Below are 21,478 nucleotides of genomic sequence, written 5' to 3' on the forward strand. Positions count from 1 at the left end.
AAAAAAAACAAAAAACTTTCCTGAAGATATGATTGTCATGTTAGAACTCTGAAACAACTTACATATTTGGAGACTGGGCCAAAAGGGTTATAACACTTTTATTTCTATGGCACTGTATCAACCTCTCTAAAATATCAAGTTAAAAATAACAGAAAATAAAACGGTCTTTGAAATGAATTAAATGAACACACTATCTTTAAGTAGTACTATAATGGATTCTTTCAGAAATAATGTGTTTACACTAATGTAATATGGTTTTTTTAATATAAAAAATAGAAGTCATTTAAAAATATACTAAAATCTAATAACTAAAAATTTTTTTTTTTTTTTAATAACTGGTGACCAATAATGGCAAGTTAATGGTTTTATTTCATAATCCTTTCATTCATTCAATCGATAGCTATATACATACAATACTTGGTTAGGCACATTTGTATAATGATGGGTAACTCAAACTAATTCCTACACTATTACTTTTCTTCAAAACTATTTTTCAAAGTTCTTGAAATCTTCACATTTTCCAGTGTGTATGCTGGTGGGCAGAACTTTAATACAAAACTTATTTGGTTTTCTTGTACTGAACATATATAGTCATTTTGTACTCTTCTTGATACTGATGTGGGAAAATACAGAAATTTTTTCAAACTTAATTATGGAATTATCTTCAATCAGAGAAAATTTCTATAAAAATTTACACAGTGTTAAATTATTTTAAAGTACAGCTATTTCCTTAATGAAGAGTTATTTGGAAATTATGAAAGTTACCCTGAATCCATAACTCTGCATGCCAAAGAAGCACTTTAAAGATGAAAAAACATTTTCAACATGATCATCGACTCTAATGAATTTCTGCAAAGCAAAGTTTTTGAAAAGATTTGAAAGATCATTGCAGTTGGAATATCATCTTCTTTCATGTATTTATATTCTCAGAAAAGTATGATTAGAACATCTATAAAATAAGCAGTAATTAAATCCTATTTCATATATAGTGACTAACTTGAATAAATTCATTTGGGGTTTATTTTCCAGTAAGAATAAAATTTTAAATTTATATTCATATTACAGATAAAAGGAATTTATTACATCCAAGTATTATTTGTAAAGCCTTTAAGTATAATGTTAATCACTAAAAATATAAAAAAAAAAGATTTATTTTAGAATGTAAGTAATAAAAATATAATTTAAGTATAAACTAGTAATGCTAAAATTTGACAGTCCTTTTTTTTATGATGCAGTAAACTACTTTAGTAACATAAAATAATCTTATTTGGATTACCCAAAATGAACCCCAAGGAAATCTGTCATCATTCGTAAAACAAAAAGGATAACTACCGAAATGTTTAAATCTTGCACTTACCAACCTCCACAACACTAGAACAGTTGGGATCTGTGAAGCCATCTGGACACTCGCAGGAAAAGGAATCATCAGCCAATCCTGGCAAACAGATACCACCATTTGCACACGGATTGGGATCACAAATATCACCTGAGGGTTAAAGAAATAGAGACTTACTTTTTTTTTTTTTGGTCTTGGACACTGAAACTTACTATTTCTCATACCCACTGATGTTCCTTAGACAGTCAGTCATTGTTCTACTGAGATAGACAGATAAAGTATGCAAGACCCATTTGAAACCATGTGCTTTTAAGAGAGATGGTATATACCAGTGCCGTTGAGTCAATTCTGGCTCATAGAGACCCTATAGGACCGAGCAGAACTGCCCTATAGAGTTTCCAAGGAGTGCCGGGTAGATTTGAACTGCCAACCCTTTGGTTAGCAGCCATAGCACTTAACCACCACGCCACCAGGGTTTCCCAGATGGTACATGGCCAGGTAAAAATTAAAGTTTATAATTCAAAGAAAATGTTCTACATCCTACTTTGGTGAATAGCATCTGAGGTCTTAAAAGTTTGGGGGTAGTCATCTAAGTTACTCTACTGGTCCCTCCCCATGTGGAGCAGGGGAGAATGAAGAAAACCAAAGACACAAGGGAAAGATAAGCCCAAAGGACAAATGGATCACAACTACAACAGCCTCCACCAGACTGCTTTCAGCACAACTAGATGGGGCCCAGCTACCACCACTGACTGCTCTGACATGGGTCACAACAGAGGATCCTGGACAGAGTTGGAGGAAGATGTAGAACAAAATTCAAACTCACAAGAAGACCAGGCTTACTGTTCTGACAGAGACGGGAGAAACCCGGAGAATATGGCTCCCAGGCATCTTTTAACTCAGTACCGAAGTCACCCCTGAGGTTCACCCTTCAGCCAACAGTTAGGCCCACAAAACAAAACAAGACTAAATGGGCACACGAGCCCAGGGACAAGGATGAGAAGTCAGGAGGGGAAAGGATAGCCAGACCAATGGAAATGGGGAACTCAAGGTCGAGGAGAGATTGTTGACACTTTGCAGGGTTGATAACCAATGTCACAAAACAATATGTGTATTAATTGTTTAATGAGAAACTAATTTGCTCTGTAAAATTTCACCTAAAGCACAATTAAAAAAAAAATTAAGGTTTATAATTCAAACATTTCATATTCTAAATTATTAATTCAGTTTGGAGCTTTTTCATTACATGTGAATAAAATGTTGTCTAATTTGTTAAAGAAGATTGACCTAGATATCTCTGATTTTAAGAATTACTTCAATAAATAATCAGAACAAGTTGCCATGGAGTCAACTCAACTCACAGCGACCCCTTGTGTGTCAGAGTAGAACTGTACTCCACAAGGTTTTCAATGGTTAACTTTTTTGGAAATATATCACCAAGTCTTTTTTCTAAGGTGCCTCTGGGTGAACTCTAATCTCCAACCTTTTGTTTAGCAGCCAAGTGTGTTAAACATCTGTACCATCCAGGGACTCCTAAAGAATTAAAGTGGGACCTAAAAGGTCCTCTCAGCTAAACAGGAGGGCTTCTTGAAATCTTAAGGGTATTGTCTCAGAGCAGCCTGACACGTCCAAAGCGGTAATGATAAAACCTGGAGTGTAAAGCGCGCTTCAGTCAGAATGTGGGTGAAGTTTTACTACACAGAGAGAATATGAATCAGATTTATAAAAGCTCATACAGATTTTAAGAGAGCTTCATAGACGAAAGGGGATCCCTGGCTGGTGCAAATGGTTAACACACTCAGTTGCTAACCAAAAGGTTGGAGATTGAAGTTCAAGCAGGGGCACCTCAGAAGAAAGGCCTAGTGATATGATTCCGAAAAACCAGCCACTGAAACACCCTACGGACCACAGTTCCACTCTGACACACATGGGTCGCAATGAAACAACTGGTTTTATAGATGAAAGTGCCACCTCCTGGACTAAAAAAAAAATGAGATTTTTCAAGATTTCAAAAGGCATTTGGGCCCCAGTTTCCTACACTGTATTCCTGAGGAACTTTATACATTTATAAGAACTGTCAAATGAATTATTTCACCGGTACCCCAGATTGACATTTTTTACATTTTAAGAAAACGAAAATACTAGTTTAAGTTTTAGGCAAATGAATATAGCAAGTCATTAGCCATACTAAGATGATGGATAAAAATACTACATTAACAATAGGACAAATCTTAGAGAATGCCTTTAAGTGAATGAATAAATGAATGAGTATATTTTTGGACTATCAAAGGATTTAGCATGGCTGAAACATGGAGTGCATTCTGGCCCCGATTATCCTATTATTACGGGGAGTGTTTGAGGTCCTAAGAAACCTTTCTTGGCATCTGTCCTGCTCTTTCTACATAAAAGTAAATCTAGTTCCTTTTCTACCAGGTGTGTTTACCAGTCATATAATGCTTCTGTGGTCAAAATGATACAGGGCTCTCCGTTCAGTTTTCATTATATTTTGTAGATTCCAGCTGTTGTTTAGCTGACTTGACTTTTCTCTCCTGTCCTTGTACATTTTGCTCTTCTTTTTGTTTATGTCTACTTTTTTTATACAATCTAAAACTTGTGAATAAAACAAAAAACAAATCAAACCCATTGCCTTCGAGTTTTACCTCATCATTGATGTTTACTCTCAGTGTCTTTTTGAAAGGCAAAAATGAGGTACCGGTTTGAACAAAATTTACAAGGTAGGATCAAGATGACATTGTGACCAAACTGAGGTGGGAATTGAGGGGAAGTAAGGAATCTGAGTTGATTTCTAAAGCTCTTGTTTGTATACTAGCAGCCAACTTTCATAAGGAAATAACACCGGGTTTAAAATAACTGTTGTTTGAGAAGTCTCTGGGACATCTGACGTGTAAATGTTCAATAAGGTATTGAATGAACAGGTATGGTACTGAAGAGGTTTTGCTGCAACATGGGTTGGTAACTTTGAATGTAAACGATGCATTCCGGTGACAGTCATTAGAGTACAGTAGAAAAAGGACAGAAGAGGGGAGAGGAGAGTGAAGATGATAGCTTCTTTGGCATACCAAGTAAGTGAGAACAAAGGAAGAACAGCATTCAAAGTAGAAAAAGAAGGAAATTAGTGCTGAAAACTACAACATAAATATTCAATTTACTCAATTAGGGTTTAGTATGTCAAGGTCTGCCTGAGATTAATAAAGGTCCCCAGGTGCAAATGTATTAGGTGAACAATGCCAGCAGAAAGAAAAGTTATGGCCCTGAACGTGAACTAGAGTTTGAAGAACAGAAGCCCCTCAGACATAATTAGGGTGACCATAGGGCCAGGTTTAAACCTGTTGTACCTATGCTGAACTATTAATAGCATCCCTGAATCATATGGATTCTCTGGAAAGCAGATGTTAAGACAATATAAGTAGGGTGTGATAGTTTTTGAGAAGTAATGCCTGAGAATGATAAAATGTGGAAGAAGCGGAAATGGACAAGGAAGCCTTCATTCTATGATGCAGCTCGGAAACCTCAGGAAAGAAAGTGGGAATTAGAAGTAGGATTGATCAGGGAAAGTCTTCAGCAACCCAAGGAGGAAGCTTCAGAGAAAAGTGTACCCTTTTTAGAGGAAACCCCTCTATGGCAGACATGGCCAAGCACGGGGACCCTCATCATGTTCCATCAGTGGATGGGGGCTGACCAGGCTGACTGAGGTGCTAAGCTAACATGGAATCCTGTCTGAAGCTGCTACAAATAGAGGTTGTCAGCTAACTGCATTCCTTGCAGCTGAACAGCATGTCCTTCTTTGAAGTGGTATCAGGGCAGAGCACCTCCATGGGTACCACAACCCCCTTTCACTCTCAAAAGTGTCCTGGTTTGGGCAAGTTATACAGTTATTTTGCTCAAAACCATCTTAGCCTGTTATTTTCTGTCCACACCCATTATTTCAGTAGGTGGTACAGAAATAGGCTGATATCTTCAGTAGAAACAAACTTCAAGGTTAGAATTCCATGTCCAATTAGAATGTACCAAGGAGTCTTCTAAGTCCCTGTAATTTCAATTAATCTCGGGAAGCATCAACTCAGGTAAGAAATCGTGATTAAATTGCAAAAGACTCCTGGACTTCATATCAGTGTTTTTGTCTCTCTCTTCCCCAGTAGAGTCTTTTAAATCTAAGAGGGCAACCAGTACTAGAAGGAAGTCTGAATATAGGAAAATAGGACAGTACAAGATTTCATAGTTCTATATGCTACCGTCAGCAGGCTCCTAAAATATACCTCTGCACAGTGTAATCTGTGAGCAACGTTAAGACTTGATGTTTCCTGGCTGGCTGGCCTCACCTACTTTAGACTAGGACAGATGTGTTTAATTTGAATCTAACTATGTTTTATACTCCACCTGCAGTTTATGGCAGACTCGGGCAAATGAAGCTGATGTTGATTTTCCTTTTGGCAATAGAATGAAGCAACTATTTTTCCCAGAGGCAAGAAATCACTGAAGGCTAAATTTAACTGTTTGCCTTCTCTTTCCACCTATTCTCCAGAGTTCTGATCAGACTGGGATGAGTCTGCAGGTATTCAGGGATGGCTTTATTCTTTTCACTGACCCTCTTCCTATTGCTAGTCACCTCATGTTCAAAGGGATTCAAGGACTGTCTTACTTCACTTAATTATCAGTTTACAATCCATGATCTTTTAACTTAGATAGCAAAGTACTATGCACCTATAGAATATTGTATAGCACTGCATAAGATAACACACACATACACACACACACAAATAAAATCTGTACCTTTATGGTTGTGGTTGTGCTTTTTCTGTGAGCTCAGTCTATGCAACAACATCTAATGCTATGTGAGGGAGAAAATTCTACATTGTCAGTGCTCTGGGAATAAGGGGAACAGGACAGCTGATTTATGTCATTGACATGGAAATTCTCAGATGGTTATGTGTTCAGTTTTCTTTATATTTTAGTGTCTGCATCTAGTTCACAGATCAGAGAATCGCTGATTCATTCATCACACATTCATGTACCAGCAACAAGTTAAACCTTGGGAGTACAGTTGAGGAGAAGACATATAAGATACCTGCCCTCTTAGAGCTTATATTGTAGTGGGGGAGATAGATAATGAAAAGCTCACAAATAAATAAGCAAGGTAGTCACCCACTATAATAAAAGGCATGAAAGAAAAAAAAAACAGATTGATGAGAAAGACAATGAATAGAACTGAATATTTCAGAAAGAGAGTCAAGCAACGCTTCTCTGAGGAAGTACCACTTGAGCTGAAACTTGGCTATGAGCATGAGCCAGTCATGTTAGAAGCTAAGGAAGAACATTACAGGCAGAGGAGACAAGTGTGAAGCTCTAGAGAGAGTCAAGAAAGTGATGAATTCAAGGAATGTAAAGGAAGCCAGTGTAATGAGTACACAATAACAAAATGTCACTAATTGTTTCTGTCAACAACACAATTCTAATAGAAGCCAATTTATAATTTAAAGCTCCATATCTGATCCTCTGTCCTCCTAATAATCAAGGGCATTGCTGCTAAGCTTATCCTTTATATGTATCAACTACCTACTGAAAACATATTGTATTTGCATGTTGATGTATTTATACATTAATTGATATTTTTACATACAGTATTAATGTGTTTACACAGTACTGTGAATGTATTAATGCATTTACATAATAATATAATATATTAAGAATTTATTTGAATGACTCCATACTTCTCCATTTTCTCTGTTCCTTTAGGCAGCCACCTAGAATATGTCTGCACCCTCATTTTTGCCCCCCTCTATTTCTGTAAACAAATTTGTATGCAGATGCAAAATTAAAAGCAAAAAAGCGGTAGTGTATCACTCAAGCATGATACTTCACAAATATATGATTTAATTTCTTCAATATTGCCACAAATTAGATGGTAAGAGTATTGCGATACATATGCATATGTGAGGAGATAAAACACAGACCCTTTAAATTCATCCTCCATAGTCATGACAGTGCAGATCTGGGCATTACAAATTTGTCTTCAATTTATTGCTCTCCCCTTGAATTTGGCAGCTATATTCCTACCATTTCATTAAAAAAAAATGAACAAAAATAAAAACTTTGCCTTCAATTGTACAAGTCAGAATTTGAGCAATGTGTGAACAGAATACTTGGCAAAATGAGCCAACTTTAGTATACAAGTGAGCAATAACTCTAGTTAAGATGAGATAAAGTTCATGAGAATCTGCATACTCAATGACTACAACTCACAGAAAATGTTAATATCCTTTGACTTACTGCCTGAGAAACTGTGCAGAACAAGATAAATGTCACTTTTTGAATCAACAATGGGTCCCTCAATTTACTTGGGTGCTTCTTGAGAGACCACTTGTATTGAATACAGGCAGTCCCCGGGTTACAGACAGGATCCGTTCCTAAGTCTGTCTTTATGTTGAATTTGTAGGTAAGTCAGAACAGAAACATATGGTTCTTGTTTAACATCAGTTAGTCAAATGTCTGTCTTAGCATATAGTGTTTATTTTACCTTTCTATGCATATAAAGTACTTAAGAAATACTGCCAAACCACAATGTTTTCATGAGCATCACGAAATATTACCTACGTTCGTTATTAAGAACCATTGTTATTTAACTCAAATTTTTAATATAATAGCAGCCTGTTTTTATGTACGAGTTGTCTACAAGTCAGATGTTCGTAACCCAGGGATTGCCTGAACTGAAATCTCAGCTGTTGTGTATTCTACTGAGTTTGATACATGGATCTTTATTTTAAAGCCTTCTCTCACTAGTTTTTTTTTTTTTTTTCCCCACAAACTAAAGCTTATGAGTGTGGCCATTTTAAATTTCAAAAAATTTACAAGTGAAAAAGTGTGATCTGATACTCATTTTCATATGTCATTTAAAAACAAATTCTAGTTGATACTGTATGCCATAATGCAATTAGTAGAAGTAGAGAAGGAAATGGGAAGACAAAAATGCCAATAGGAATGTTTATCTGTACGGTTAGGATCTGACACTTTATTGGCACATCACTGGGCATCCTTATAACAAAAGACCATATAATTTTGGTTTCAGTGGAGCCCCAAAATAACCATATTTAGCCACGGAAGACACACATCAAATAAAGAAATTTTTTATATTCAGAATTGTTTAGAACTATGTTAATGGTGATTTAGAACAGGGAGTCTCTCGACTGTTAGCCAGTGGTTTATTTCACTATTTTTGAATGTATTTTTCTTTTTAGATAACTTTCTAAATGCCAAAGGCACACTGGACTGTGGAGAATTAGAAGAAAATCAGGAACAATAGTTCAGTGTTGACTATTTGAATTTTACATCCTAATAGCTTCAATCAAGGCAGATGTCATAAAAAGACAAAAATATTTTGGGTGCTAGCATTCTGAACAAAAATCTTTTGGCACATTTTGTATTTAAAAAAAAGTTCTGTAGAGTCCCTTAAAATAACAAAACTTGGTGCTTTTAGAATTAAAAGGATCATTAGGGATGATCTAACCCAGTGCTTCTCAAACTTTGCTGCATGTTAGAATCACTTGGAGAGCTTCTCAAATTCCTGATGCCCATACTAATTAAATGAGAATCACTGGGGGTGGGACCCAGACCTCAGTACTTTTTAAAAAGCTCTTTCTCTAAGATTTTAATTTATCAAAGGAGAAGGAAAAATAATAGCAGAAAATAAGAATGGGAAGAAAGGAGGGAGGCAGTGGGAAAGGGAAGGAAAGAGGAAGCAATGGGGGAAGAAGTTAGTTTGCATTTTCCTGCCTTGAGTTGAGAAAGGGGCAAATGAGGGAGGGTATTTATCTGACTAGCTTTCTTTGTTAGTGCAGTACGAGTTATGAAAAAAAAGTTCACTTTCAGAAAGCTACAATGGCCACATCACGAGGTTAGGGAGAATAGGATAACATAACAAAACAAAACACTGAGTTGATTCCGGCTCATAGCAAACCAGTATGAGAGTAGAACTGCCCCATACGATTTCCGAGGCTGTCAATCTTTATTAAAGCAGACTGCCACAACTTCCTCCCGCGGAGCGGCTGGTGGGTTTGAACCATCAACCTTTCAGCTAGCAGCCAAGTGCTTTAGCCACTGTGCCACTAGGGCTCCTTAGGAGAATAGGATAGCTACTATTTAATATTAACATATATTGGATACTTACTAAAATAATCAGTTGAAATTTTAGAAATTACAAAAAAATTCAACCTTATAGTAGAATTCCCGAATACTTTTTTGACGACTTATCTCTACCTATGAGGAAGTTATTCAGCTAATAATTATTGAAGCCCATCTATGTGTCATTAAATGTGATGATGTGATCATTGCTGAGCATACGATGGGGCCCATGACAGACAAATACGCGTTAAAGTCTTAGAGGACACACAAGTATGTGACTAGGCAGTTACCACTGGACATGAGGGCTCTCTGAGAGGAAGCACATGGTGATAACATGCCACAGAAAGAGGGCAGGCACCAAAGGCATACCTGTTAGGCAAGCCCTCCCAGAGCAGAGACTAGAAGATTCTTGGAAACCAGCCAGGCAATGAGGTGGGACAAAAGATTCAAGGTAGAGGGAACAGTATGTGTAAATTCTGAGAGAAGAAATAAAGCATGTGTTTAGGAAACAGGAGAAACTCAGCTTGACTAGAAAGAAAGGAGTAAAGAAAACATGGCAAGAGACAAGACTGAAAAATAGGCTGAGGTCAGGATATGCAGTACCTCTTAGGACACTTTCAAGGAGTTTGGGCATTCTTGAGTATAAAGAACAACCGTTTTCAGCTGTAAAGCAGGAGAGTGACATGATTTGGACATTAGATAATTCACCCACGCATATCTGAGTGTGGCAGGCAAGTTAGGAGGCTGTAAGTGTTATTCTGACACAAGGAAATTCTGGCTGGATTAGAATATCCAGAAGAAATGCAGAGAGGTAGATTCCAAGAGATATTTTGGGAGGAAGAATTTACAGGTCTCATGTTTGACTAGACATGATGGTAGAAGTAAATGAAAAGAACCAAAGATGAAACCCATATTTCAAAATTCAGTGGAAACCTATGCCTTTTATTTTGATAGAAACCACAGAGTAAGAATCAGATGTGGGTGTGGGGCGAAGAATCAGTTTTAGAGATGCTTGGACTAAAGTGCCTATGGACACCCGTGAGGAGATAGTGAGAAACTGGCTTTATGAATTCGATTATGGAAAGGAAGATTTGGGTTAGAAATAGAGAAATTAGCATAGCTATGATGATTAAATCATGGGAAGGAAAAAAATTCTGGGAAGAGTATATGGAAAAGTGTCCTGTAAGTGGACACCTATTCCTGGACCTTGAACTCTCTGAAGTTTGTAACTATTTCATCTTCTTACCAAATTCTTCCCTGTACCTAAGATTAAAAAAAAAAAAAAATTTTTTAGTGTCCAACATTTTAAACATGAACTAAAAAATCCTGAGAAACACTAAAATTTTAAAAATGAGCTGAAAATGGAAGCCATTTAGAGGCAAAAAATTTTTGAAGAAGAAAAGGTGTGTGAAGTTGCAGAAACTAAAACGAGGGTATTTTTCAAGAGGGAGTTTGAGCGCCAGTGTCGTACATCACGAAGAGCTCTGATTAATGAACAGCTGAAGTGTTGATTCATTTTAGGAAAGGTGATGTCCTTGGTGACCTGGATAAGGATACATTCACAGGAGCAGTGCGGGTAGACGCCAGTCTGGAGCGGTGTAAAAGAGTGGGTACTTAGAAATAAAGTCTGCTAACAATTGTTTTAAGAGTTTGACTAAGTATTAACAGCTTGTTATATAGAATATACCATTGTGCTTAAGAGCCACAGTTAGGCAGGCCAGACTTGGGATCCTGCTCCGCAGCTGCAGAAAATAGGAGGCTGCTTGCAGCCTGAAGAAACAGAAAAAAGATGAAGGGAAGCACTGAGAGCCCTGTTAAGTTTGGGGAAAAAAATTTCTAATGGCCTATGTACCTAACCGTGCATTTGTTAAGAGCTCAAGAGCTGGAGCAAGCTCAGGCCTGGGGTAGACAGCTGGTCCAGACTTGAGGTTTTACCAGACAGGGGTGGTGAGGGTCAACAGTGCACAGGAAAAAATGACACATAACAGCTTCTGATTTTTTTGAAAAAAAAAAAATGCATAAAGTAGCTTATTGAATGTTATACTCTCAGATTATGCAAAATTACAAACCCAGTGAGTTGTTTGTTCTTTCAGAGACTATTGCAGTTCTTTTGCTGATGGCAAATGACAAGCTAAGAGAGAGAATTTGGCTGCTGTATATAAATTATGCGGCACATCAGGATGGTAACACTTAGTCCATCAATCCTTGTCAACAACACAAACTCACACTGACTATAAAAACAATCAGGTGATACACAGAAGATAAAAGTCGTTGCCATGTCCAGCTGTGGAAGGTTCACAAGGTCTACTTATTTAGGCCATGAATTTTGGATTTTCTGACTGTAAAGCTGGTCAAGCACAATTGAAAATAACCTTCAAGGAAAATGAGTCTAAAATAAGTCTACTAAATTGACCATTTATTAAGCATAATGACCCAAAGGAAGAACAGGACATTTGGTAATCTCTGGATAGCCCATTTTATGGAGTTTTTAGGCAGACTGGATGTGTCACAATAAAATTACAAAAATAAAATTGTGAAGCCTAGTTTTATATTTATCTCTAATTTTGTTAAAAAGTCGTCATTTAAGGCAGCAGTAGAATCATTTACTTTCAAACTACATTATGTAAAAAACTATATTTTACTGTTTTGAATTCAGTCTCAAGTATTTATTGTCAAGATTTTAAAGTCAATCATCTCAGTACATAACATGTTTATAAATGATGACACCAAACCTGACTGTGTACATTTATCCATTTGGTGGCTGGAGGAAAAAAAAAAAAGCACCACAAATATCAAAAAGGGTCCTCTTGCAACTAAAACTAATCAGTAGACACCCAGTAAATTAATGGAATGGAAGTCATATCTAAAACGTCAGATTTACATCTTAATTAAATTTTGTAAAAAGAAAATGATGTCATGTTCACCTCTTAGAGAAATATTTTCACATAAAAATGCTTAATAAAGTAGCTACTGGATGCTCTAATTCAAGACAGTCTCCAAAATTTCAGAATTTAAATCTTTTATCCTCAGCCTAAACAGCCTTAAGGAGCAGGAACATTAATCACTTTGAGAGGGAACCCATCTATAGAGATGCTTACTGATAAACATGAGAACAAAGGAGCTCTTGAATTCTTTTAACAAACATGGAATCTGTTATTCAGATTTAATGGCTAGATGGCCAATGTGTTTTCCTAATGTGAGAGAGTGCCTAATAAGGAAAGGCAGCTAAGCAATTAACTCAGCAGAAATCAGAAATTATGCGTGTTCTTGCTGTCCTCTTGGTTTTCAACAGGTATCAGGTTATTGCTGTTAACACTCCAATTAGCATCTTTACAGGGAACGACTTAATTTTAAGAACGGAAGCAAAGTGCCCTTTCTTCAGAGATCCGGAAGCCTTAATGGAAGTCCATTTAGAATATTAGTGCTTTTATACTAAATGGACCAGGGAAGTACTTAGGAAGTGGGACTCTGTTACCCCTCCGGCCTGTCAAATAGAATTATGACTTGCTAAAAAAAGCTATTAAGCACAGAAATGGACAACTGTTTGAGAGTATGAATTCATTCAGAAACCCATTGCTTCTATCATATCAAAAGTCTCAGTTCTACATTGGATCACACACTGTGAGGCCTTACCTGGTATTGAGTCTTTGCATCTCTCCTGCCCTCATTTTGTGATCATCTGATACCTTCCAGCTCATGCCTAGTGCCTAGATCAACCCAAACATAAAAAGAGGAAGGTTTTACGCAGCTCTAACCCAATGCTTTGGAAACCCTGGTGGCGTAGTGGTTAAGTGCTACAGCTGCTAATCAAGAGGTTGGCAGTTCAAATCCGCCAGGTGCTCCTTGGAAACTCTATGGGGCAGCTCTACTCTGTCCGATAGGGTCACTATGGGTCGGAATCGTCTCGAGGGCAGTGGGTTTGGTTAGTGGAACCCAGTGCTTAAGTCCCTGAATGGTGCAAAGGATTTGTGCTCAGCTAGTAACAGAAAGGTTGGTCGTTCCAGTCCATCCATTAGCACTGCAGAAGAAAGGCCTGGTGATCTACTTCTGTAAGATTACAGCCATTGAAAATCCTATGGAGCATAGTTCTACTCTGATACATATGCGGTTTTGGTTTAATCCCACGCTCAGAACCTAGCATCAGGTTATCCCTGCCACTGGTGAGATTCTGACCATATTTATCTCTTTTCTCATTGGCTGAGTTACTGTCTACACAATTTTATCAGTGATTCTTGGATAAGAAGTGGGGATGGGGTGCATGTAAATATCATCTCGGGGTATGGGACTCAAAATATAGCAGCTCTTGGGAAATGCCCTATCCCAAGCCCCACGTAGCTCTGTTCTGACCTGACTGCCTTGCTGCGACACTAACGCTGACGGGGATATCACCTATCCATTCAGAGCTGGGGAACAACAAAGATCTGGAACCACTGCTGCATCAACTTTCTTCTCTACTCTCCCCTCTCTCCGCTATCTTTAGGCTTAAAAAAAAAACAAAAACTCACTGCCGTCAAGTCAATTCCGACTCATAGCGACCCTATAGGACAGAGTAGAACTGCACCACAGAGTTTCTAAAGAAATTGTCAATTTTTTGGTTAGCAGCCATAGCACTTAACCATTGTGTCACCAGGGTTTCCCGAGGCTTAAAACCATGCCTTAACATCATACCTGTTCCTGAAAAACATTTCTGATAGCAACTACCTGCTTGCCCAAATTTCCAAATTTCATCTACCCTTGAATTTGCGCATTGTATCATTTAGCCTATCTGTTACAACATCTCATTATTTTATGGTAATAATAGCCAATATTTTATATATAACTATGTGGTAAGCATGGTATTGAGTGCTTTATGGGTATTGTCTCATGTAATCCCCATAATCTTCTTACGATAAACCTTGTTGACATTATTAATATGCCTCATTTTACCTACTTTTGACTTTTACCAATGTTACAAAACTTACCCAAAGGCATAGAATAACAAATGGCAAAAGCTGGATTGACACACAGGAAGCATGATTCAGAAATAAGAAATTATGCATGTGGGATAGTGTCCTTCACCCCATTTTCCTTATTTCGATTTATCTTCTAAAAGTTGTTTTCATTCTCTGCCTAGTGGTCAATTACTTACTATGGTTATATATTGGGTTCGGTTATCCAAGTTTGGATAAGTTCTTCCACCTCTTGAACTAATCCCCCTAGCATTTGAATACCTGATTCTCCTGCAAAAATGAGAATAATGCCAGGTTTTGGTCTGCAGTTAACATGTTTGTAACCTTCCCTTAGTATAATGCATTCTTCCCCCAGTGTGGCAATGCTTATTATTGCAGAGAAGGCAACAATGATAGCTGTCAGATCCTATAATATAACTACACTGCAAAAATGTATTATTGATGTATTGGTTCCCTAATGGTATAGATGGAGCCCTGGCGGTACAGTGGTTAAGCATTCAGCTGCTAACCAAAAAGGTCAGCAGTTCGAATCCACCAGCCACTCCTTGGAAACCCAATGATGTAGTTCTACTGTCCTATAGGATCGCTATGATTTGGAAAGAACTCAATGGCAACCAAAAACCATATACCTGTTGCCGTTGAGTCAAATCTAACTCATAGAGACCCTATAGGACAGATTAGAATTGCCCCATAGAGTTTCCAAGGAGAGCCTGGTGAATTCGAACCGTCAACCTTTTGGTTAGTGGCTGTAGCTCTTAACCACTACACAACCCAGGGTTCCTCAGGAGCAACAGTTTTTTTGGAGGGGCGGGGGGTGTGGTTAATGATATAGATAAATAAATAAGTCTCTCCTGTTGCTGTCGACTCGATTCCAACTCTCTAGGGTCTGATTATTTCAGAACGAGTTCATATTACTCCCAATCTTACATAAAAAAACTTTGTGGATGACCACAGCATATGAATCACTGAGTGAAGTATGGGAGTCCTACTACAATACCTGGTCCAGAGTAGGTTCAATATGTGGAATGAATGTCACATATATATTTAAATGTACTTATATATATGCTTTCTTATCAAAAGAAATACAGTAATGACAACAAAAGATCATGTGAAAAAGATGAAACCCCTACATGGAGCTTTTAGAAGCCTGAGGTAGAGTATTTGAGTTACGATTTGGTTAGGAAGAGTTGACTATCCCTCTACAGCAATCCTATCAAGTGGTGGATGTAGATCAGTGACTCACTGACACAGAGCTATGAAGGGGGTAACGAACAGCTTTGCAGTACGTTACTTATGACTGTTTTTTTGTTTGGTTGGTTGTTTTCCTTATGAAGGACACTTTAAGCAACATAGGCAGTTGTGCATTTTCTCTGTGTGAAGACCAATCCTCTCTGAATCAGCATTATGCCCAGAAAAATATACGATCATACCTATCATGAAAGTAAAGTGGTTCATTAATGATAATTTAAGTGTAAGGGAGTTCAGATTTGAAATAATGAAGTGAACATTTCAGACACTCCAATAATGTGATCCACTTGGAAACCATGGTGGTGTAGTGGTTAAGTGCTATGGCTGCTAACCAAAAAAGGTCAGCAATTCGAATCTGCCAGGTGCTCCTTGGAAACTCTACAGGGCAGTTCTACTCTGTCCTACAGGGTGGCTATGAGTCGGAATTGAATCGGCGGCAGTGGGTTTGGTTTTTTTTGGTTCTTTCAGATAATCCTTATTTGTGAGATGGTGGCCACACTGCTGTTAACCCAATCTGCATTGCACACAAAATTGCTCTGAACATAAAGTTTCTCCCTTAGGTTTTAGGATAACCATGATAATAACAACTGTGTTTTATTGAGAATCTACTATGTATGACCCAAGTACTTTTATTGTTACAGAACACTAAGAAAATTGTCTATATTCACAGAATTTGAACCCTAGCAGTATAATTTAGGAGTCTTGGCTGTTAATCACTACTTATACTGCCTTGTTTTTAAATTCTACATTTTTTTTCCTAATCCTACAAATATTATATTCATTTTTAACAGTTCAAACACTACAAAAATATAGAAAACAGAAAGTACAAATTCAATTCTCAATAACCCCATACCTCAGCTATAATGACTATTAATTCAAATTATGTCCTATAAAACTTTTCTCTGTTCAGCTCTCATTTTAATAAAAAAATTAAACTCTGAAACAAAGACAAATAAGAGCAAAAACTTTTTAAAAAGTGATTGCATGAACTTTAAATATTACCCTCTTTCCTGCTTTTCATTCCTTAGAAGTAACTATTGTAACTGTTAACTTTTTTTTTTTTTAACACAAGTGGACAGAAACTGTGTGTGTTCCATACCTACTTTTTTTTTTTTTTTCCTCTGCAGGGTATCTTGGAGATGGGCAGCATAAAGTCACTATATTCTGCTTAGCAAATACATGGCATCCTGATACATGAGTGTGCCATAACCTATTTGCAGTTCCATACCACTAGACATTTAGGAGGTTCAATTTTTTTTCCTGTTACAAACTATTATGCATCAAACATCTTTCTCAACTTTTACTTGTACTAAGACTATAACCTTGGAAGTGGAAATATGCTTCAAAATTTTTATTACTATCCTTAATATCCTTCAAAAAATACTAACCCAATTTGGAATATTTTCACAATGTATCTCTAGGACTAGTTCCAAATTAATTTACATTATTGTAAGGAGTGTGTACATATGATTTTTGCTCCTCTTTAGTTGGAGCACCTTACAAGGTTGGTTCTAACAGGATAAACCCTGAGTTCTTGTCACCAGAGAAGAAATAATAAAGGATCATCTGCTGCTTCATTATTTAACTAATCCAAAAGATACACAAATTTGGGGGCTTTTTAAGTCTTTAATCCTATTCTGAGTGTTGGCCCAGAAGTTAGTGTGACTGCTGTTGGCAGTTTTCCCAGACCTAGGATTAGGAAACTCAAGAAACCTATCAGTAGATGCTTAAAAAGTCTCAGATGACCTGGCTTGTCATCCAAGCCCTGGCCCCTGCTCCTATACTCTTCCATCCTTCTGCCCTGACCTTGAGCCTGGCATACCTCTTTCCAGGAGAGCGTCAGGATTTGTAAGCATGGGGCCAACGCACAAAGGCTGTTGACTACTGTCAAAACTCATTGTTAAACAGAAAAAGCACTATGTGCTATATGGTCTCTCTTGATCTTTCCATCTCTCTCTCTCTTTCTCTTCCTTTCATTAGAATGAGGGAGAGAAAGCTCCAGAAGGATATATACAAAAGAGTCCCCAGTGGCTATCCCTAGGTACCAAGGTCATAGTGGTTTCTGAATATCTTTATTTTCTAATGTTTTCTAAAATGATACATACTGCTTTTTTGCAATAAATAAAAAAAAAAAAACTTAATTAAAAATTCACAACATTGAAAAATCCAATTAGCAAGCTAGGTAGAAACAGAAACGATAACTGCCAAAGTTGAACTGAAAGAAACAGAGGTTAGTGAGTATTATGATGGACCACGCATGCTTAATGTTTACTTGGTGCAGGAAATATATTACTCTTCATGATCACAACCTGTTCTCCTCAGAGTAACACAGCAGATGTAAACTTTCAAGGTTTATCTATAGCTGTGAAATTCATGGGCCTACATGAGGACACAGGATACTTATCAGTGACTATCCTGATATTTTGTATTTACCTTATGAGCTGCTCTTCATCAATTTACAATACTGTTGGCAAAATGAATGCATAAATCAATTTTGATTCTATTTTATTTTGATGAATGCTTATCTAGAGAGGCTAATATTTTAACTTCTGTGCACTTAATTTAATTTTCAAAATTACATAATGACATTAATAACATCTCTAACTATTGAACAGTAATTATATGATAGGCGCTGTTCTAAGCATTTTCTAGATATTATCTCATGTAAACTTCACAGCAATCAGATGACATTACACTATTATCATTACCAGTTTTGGTGATTAAAAAGACTATTAATGGAAAAAAAAAAAGGTTGAGTAACTCACCCAAAGTTCCATAGGGAACAAGTAATGTCACCTCTATTCTGCCCCATGTAATCTGGTTCCTTATTGTATGACCTAGCACTTGATAGAAAGGATGGGGTGATACCCATGCAACAGGCAGAAAAGAAAACATTATAGAAACATAACTAATAGTCTGGATCACTTATGCAGCCAAAACCTGAAAAAAGTCCTACTCATCCATCCAACCATGCATTCAAAGAAAATTCACTGTGCTACTACTAGTTTCGAGACGCAGCATTAATTGTTGTGAGAGTTACATCACGAACTTATGATGCAGTCCTGGTCTACCTAATTCTCTGAATCTTATCTAATCTATTTAAAGTTCAAATTTTTTGAATCTTCTAAAAGGAGAGAAATAGACAAAAATGACTGGCTTCAAAATTATCAAATTATTAATATGCACTTTAATGTGGACTTAGAATGCCCTTTAACTGTCACTTAAAATAATGAAAAGAACTTAGTTTATTGCAGAAAGAAAACTAAAGCTGATGTTCAGAGGATCCCACGTGAATGATTTATGCGCCTTTGATTTTCCCCCACGAAGCTCCTGGTTAGTGATATGATTTAAGCCCGTAAACTACTGAGATTTAGTTTACTTCTGGCAAAGAAAATCTATTTTATGTTCATTTAAAACCTCTTATCAAGTTTTTCACTTTGATCAATGAAATTATGTCTCATGCTTTTTAAAGTAATTACTTAATAATTAAATCAGCTGCATTCTAATACTATGGGGATTAGAATTCCGTTTTAGTACCTTTACTGGCCTAATAAAATCTAGATGCATTTCCAGGGTCAATATAGAAAATCTTTAGCAAGGTGGCATAATTCACTGCCATCAAAGGGATTACAGGTCACATCTCACCTGGGGAATGATTCAGGTTTGATTATACTCTGCTACTGCCATTTTTTCAGAAGCTTGTCTTAGAACTTCTCTTTTTCATTTCAATAATTTTGTTTTGTTTTGTTTTGTGCCTGAACTAAAAGAGAAAATATCTGGAATTACTAACAATACAATTTACATTGGTCTAAGGACAGGAAGTCAAAAGTTCAAGAAGCATCAAAGACTACAGCAATGATAATACTTCACACGTAGACTTTGTAGTTTACAAAGGCTTTTACATAGTTTTTTTTTTTTTTTGAAATAAGGAAGATATTATTTCTATTTGAAAAATATAGTGCTTTTCTATGAGAATTACGAAGCAACTAAAAAATTCTAGAAAACAAATGACATAAACGCACAATCTTCTAGTTACCACCTAGGTAAAATTTTCTAAATCCACATAGTTTATTGAACTTCGTTTTCCTAAAGTATAAGATAGAAATGAAAATTATAACTACCTCACAGACTTATTATAAAAATCAAAGGAGAAACATACGCTAAAGCCAAATTTTTAATTCGAAGATAGTTTCCATTTATTTTTCAAAGAATTATTTATATCAATATGAATATTTGTTGAACATTTTCTATGTACCAGGAAGCGTATCTCTTAACTTATATATATTAGCTCATATAATATTCAAAATAACACATGATGTCAGCAATCTTATTAGCATGTCACAAGTGAGCAAAATGAGGGTTAACAGGTTAAGAATCTTGCCCAAATAACACAATTCCTAAATAATAAAGTTAAATTTCAATGCCAGGCTTACTGATTCCATGTTCTAAGCAACCGAGCTACCCATAATTCTATGGTAGGGTGCCAAGTGCTCTGAAACCCCAAAGAACTTGAGTATGAACATTTAGAGAGAAGTGGCGATTGTTACAGGAAAACCTCTTTAACATAAAAAAGAGAAAGAGTCTTTCATAGCACTATGAAAATCATACTTATTTTAGCAAATGTACAAAGGTAGCATTACTTTTTTTTATTATTGTAATTTAGATGAGGGTTTACAGAACAAATTAGCTTCTCACTAAACAATTAGTATACATATTGTTTTATGACATTGGTTACCAACCCCACAACAAGTCAACATTCTCCCTTCTTGACCTTGGGTTCCCTATTACCAGCTTTCCTGTCCCCTCCTGCCTTTCTAGTCCATTCTCTTGGGCTGGTGTGCCCCTTTAGCCTCCTTTTGTTTTATGGGCCTGTCTAATCTTTGGCTAAAGGGTCAACCTCAGAAGTGAATTCGTTTCTGAGCTAAAAGGATATCCAGGGGTCATACTTTTGAGATTTCCCCAGTGTCTGTCAAACCAGTAAATCTGGTCTTTTTTTGTAAGAATTTTGTTCTACATTTTTCTCCACTTCTGTCCAGGACTCTCTATTATGATTCCTGTTAGAGCAATCAGTGGTGATAGCCAGGCATTATCTAGATGTGCTGGACTCAGTCTGGTGGAGGCTGTGGTAGTCGTGGTCCGTTAGTCCTTTGGACTCATCTTTCCCTTCTGTCATTTGGTTTTCTTCATTCACCCTTGGTCCAGACGGGGTGGAACCAGGGGTGACCACTCACAAGTTTGTAAGATCCCAGATGCTACTCACCAAAGTAAAACGTAGAACATTTTCTTTATGAATTATGTTACGCCAATTGAGCTAGATGTTTCCCAAGACCATGATCTGCATATATTATTACTTTCTTGTTTTAAATTTGGCGCTGTGGATAACTTGATTATTTCCTAAGGGAAATGGAGTATAGGACTACCATGTCGCGTTTACATTCTTGAGTCATTTTGGAAATGTGTTGACTTCAGGATGGTTGAGGGTTGGGTGCCATTAGAGTGGCCAGTGTTTGTTTATAGTTCTCTTGGCCTTGCTTGTTTCCAGCAGGTCTCAGAAGGTGCCAAAAAGATCAGGGTCATAGCATGACTCACAACCGCAAGCCACAGTATCTAGGAGAGAGTGTTTCTGATTAGCAGCCTCTGTTAAGAGCAAAGTAATTTCTTTTCCAGAAGACTTGGAAATTTCCCCTCAGTATTTATTGACCCTCTCTTATGGATCTCTAGAGAAAAAGAACCAGTTTTACATATATATATATATATATATATATATATATATTCTGGTAAGATGTCTGTTTATAGTGTGAAGATTTCC

General features: G+C 36.8%; 1 protein-coding gene across 2 annotated transcripts in view; it reads right to left on the reverse strand.

Moving 5' to 3' along the window:
• Positions 1–21,478, reverse strand: part of EDIL3 (EGF like repeats and discoidin domains 3) — a 531,833-nt gene that overhangs the window by 395,659 nt on the left and 114,696 nt on the right. For both annotated transcript variants that reach the window (XM_049867187.1, XM_049867178.1), the window contains exon 2: positions 1,358–1,486. In XM_049867187.1, coding sequence (XP_049723144.1) covers positions 1,358–1,486 — 129 coding nt within the window. The remainder of the gene's footprint in view (positions 1–1,357; positions 1,487–21,478) is intronic.

The sequence above is a fragment of the Elephas maximus genome, chromosome 2, assembly GCF_024166365.1.
Source record: "Elephas maximus indicus isolate mEleMax1 chromosome 2, mEleMax1 primary haplotype, whole genome shotgun sequence".
NCBI lineage: Eukaryota > Metazoa > Chordata > Mammalia > Proboscidea > Elephantidae > Elephas > Elephas maximus.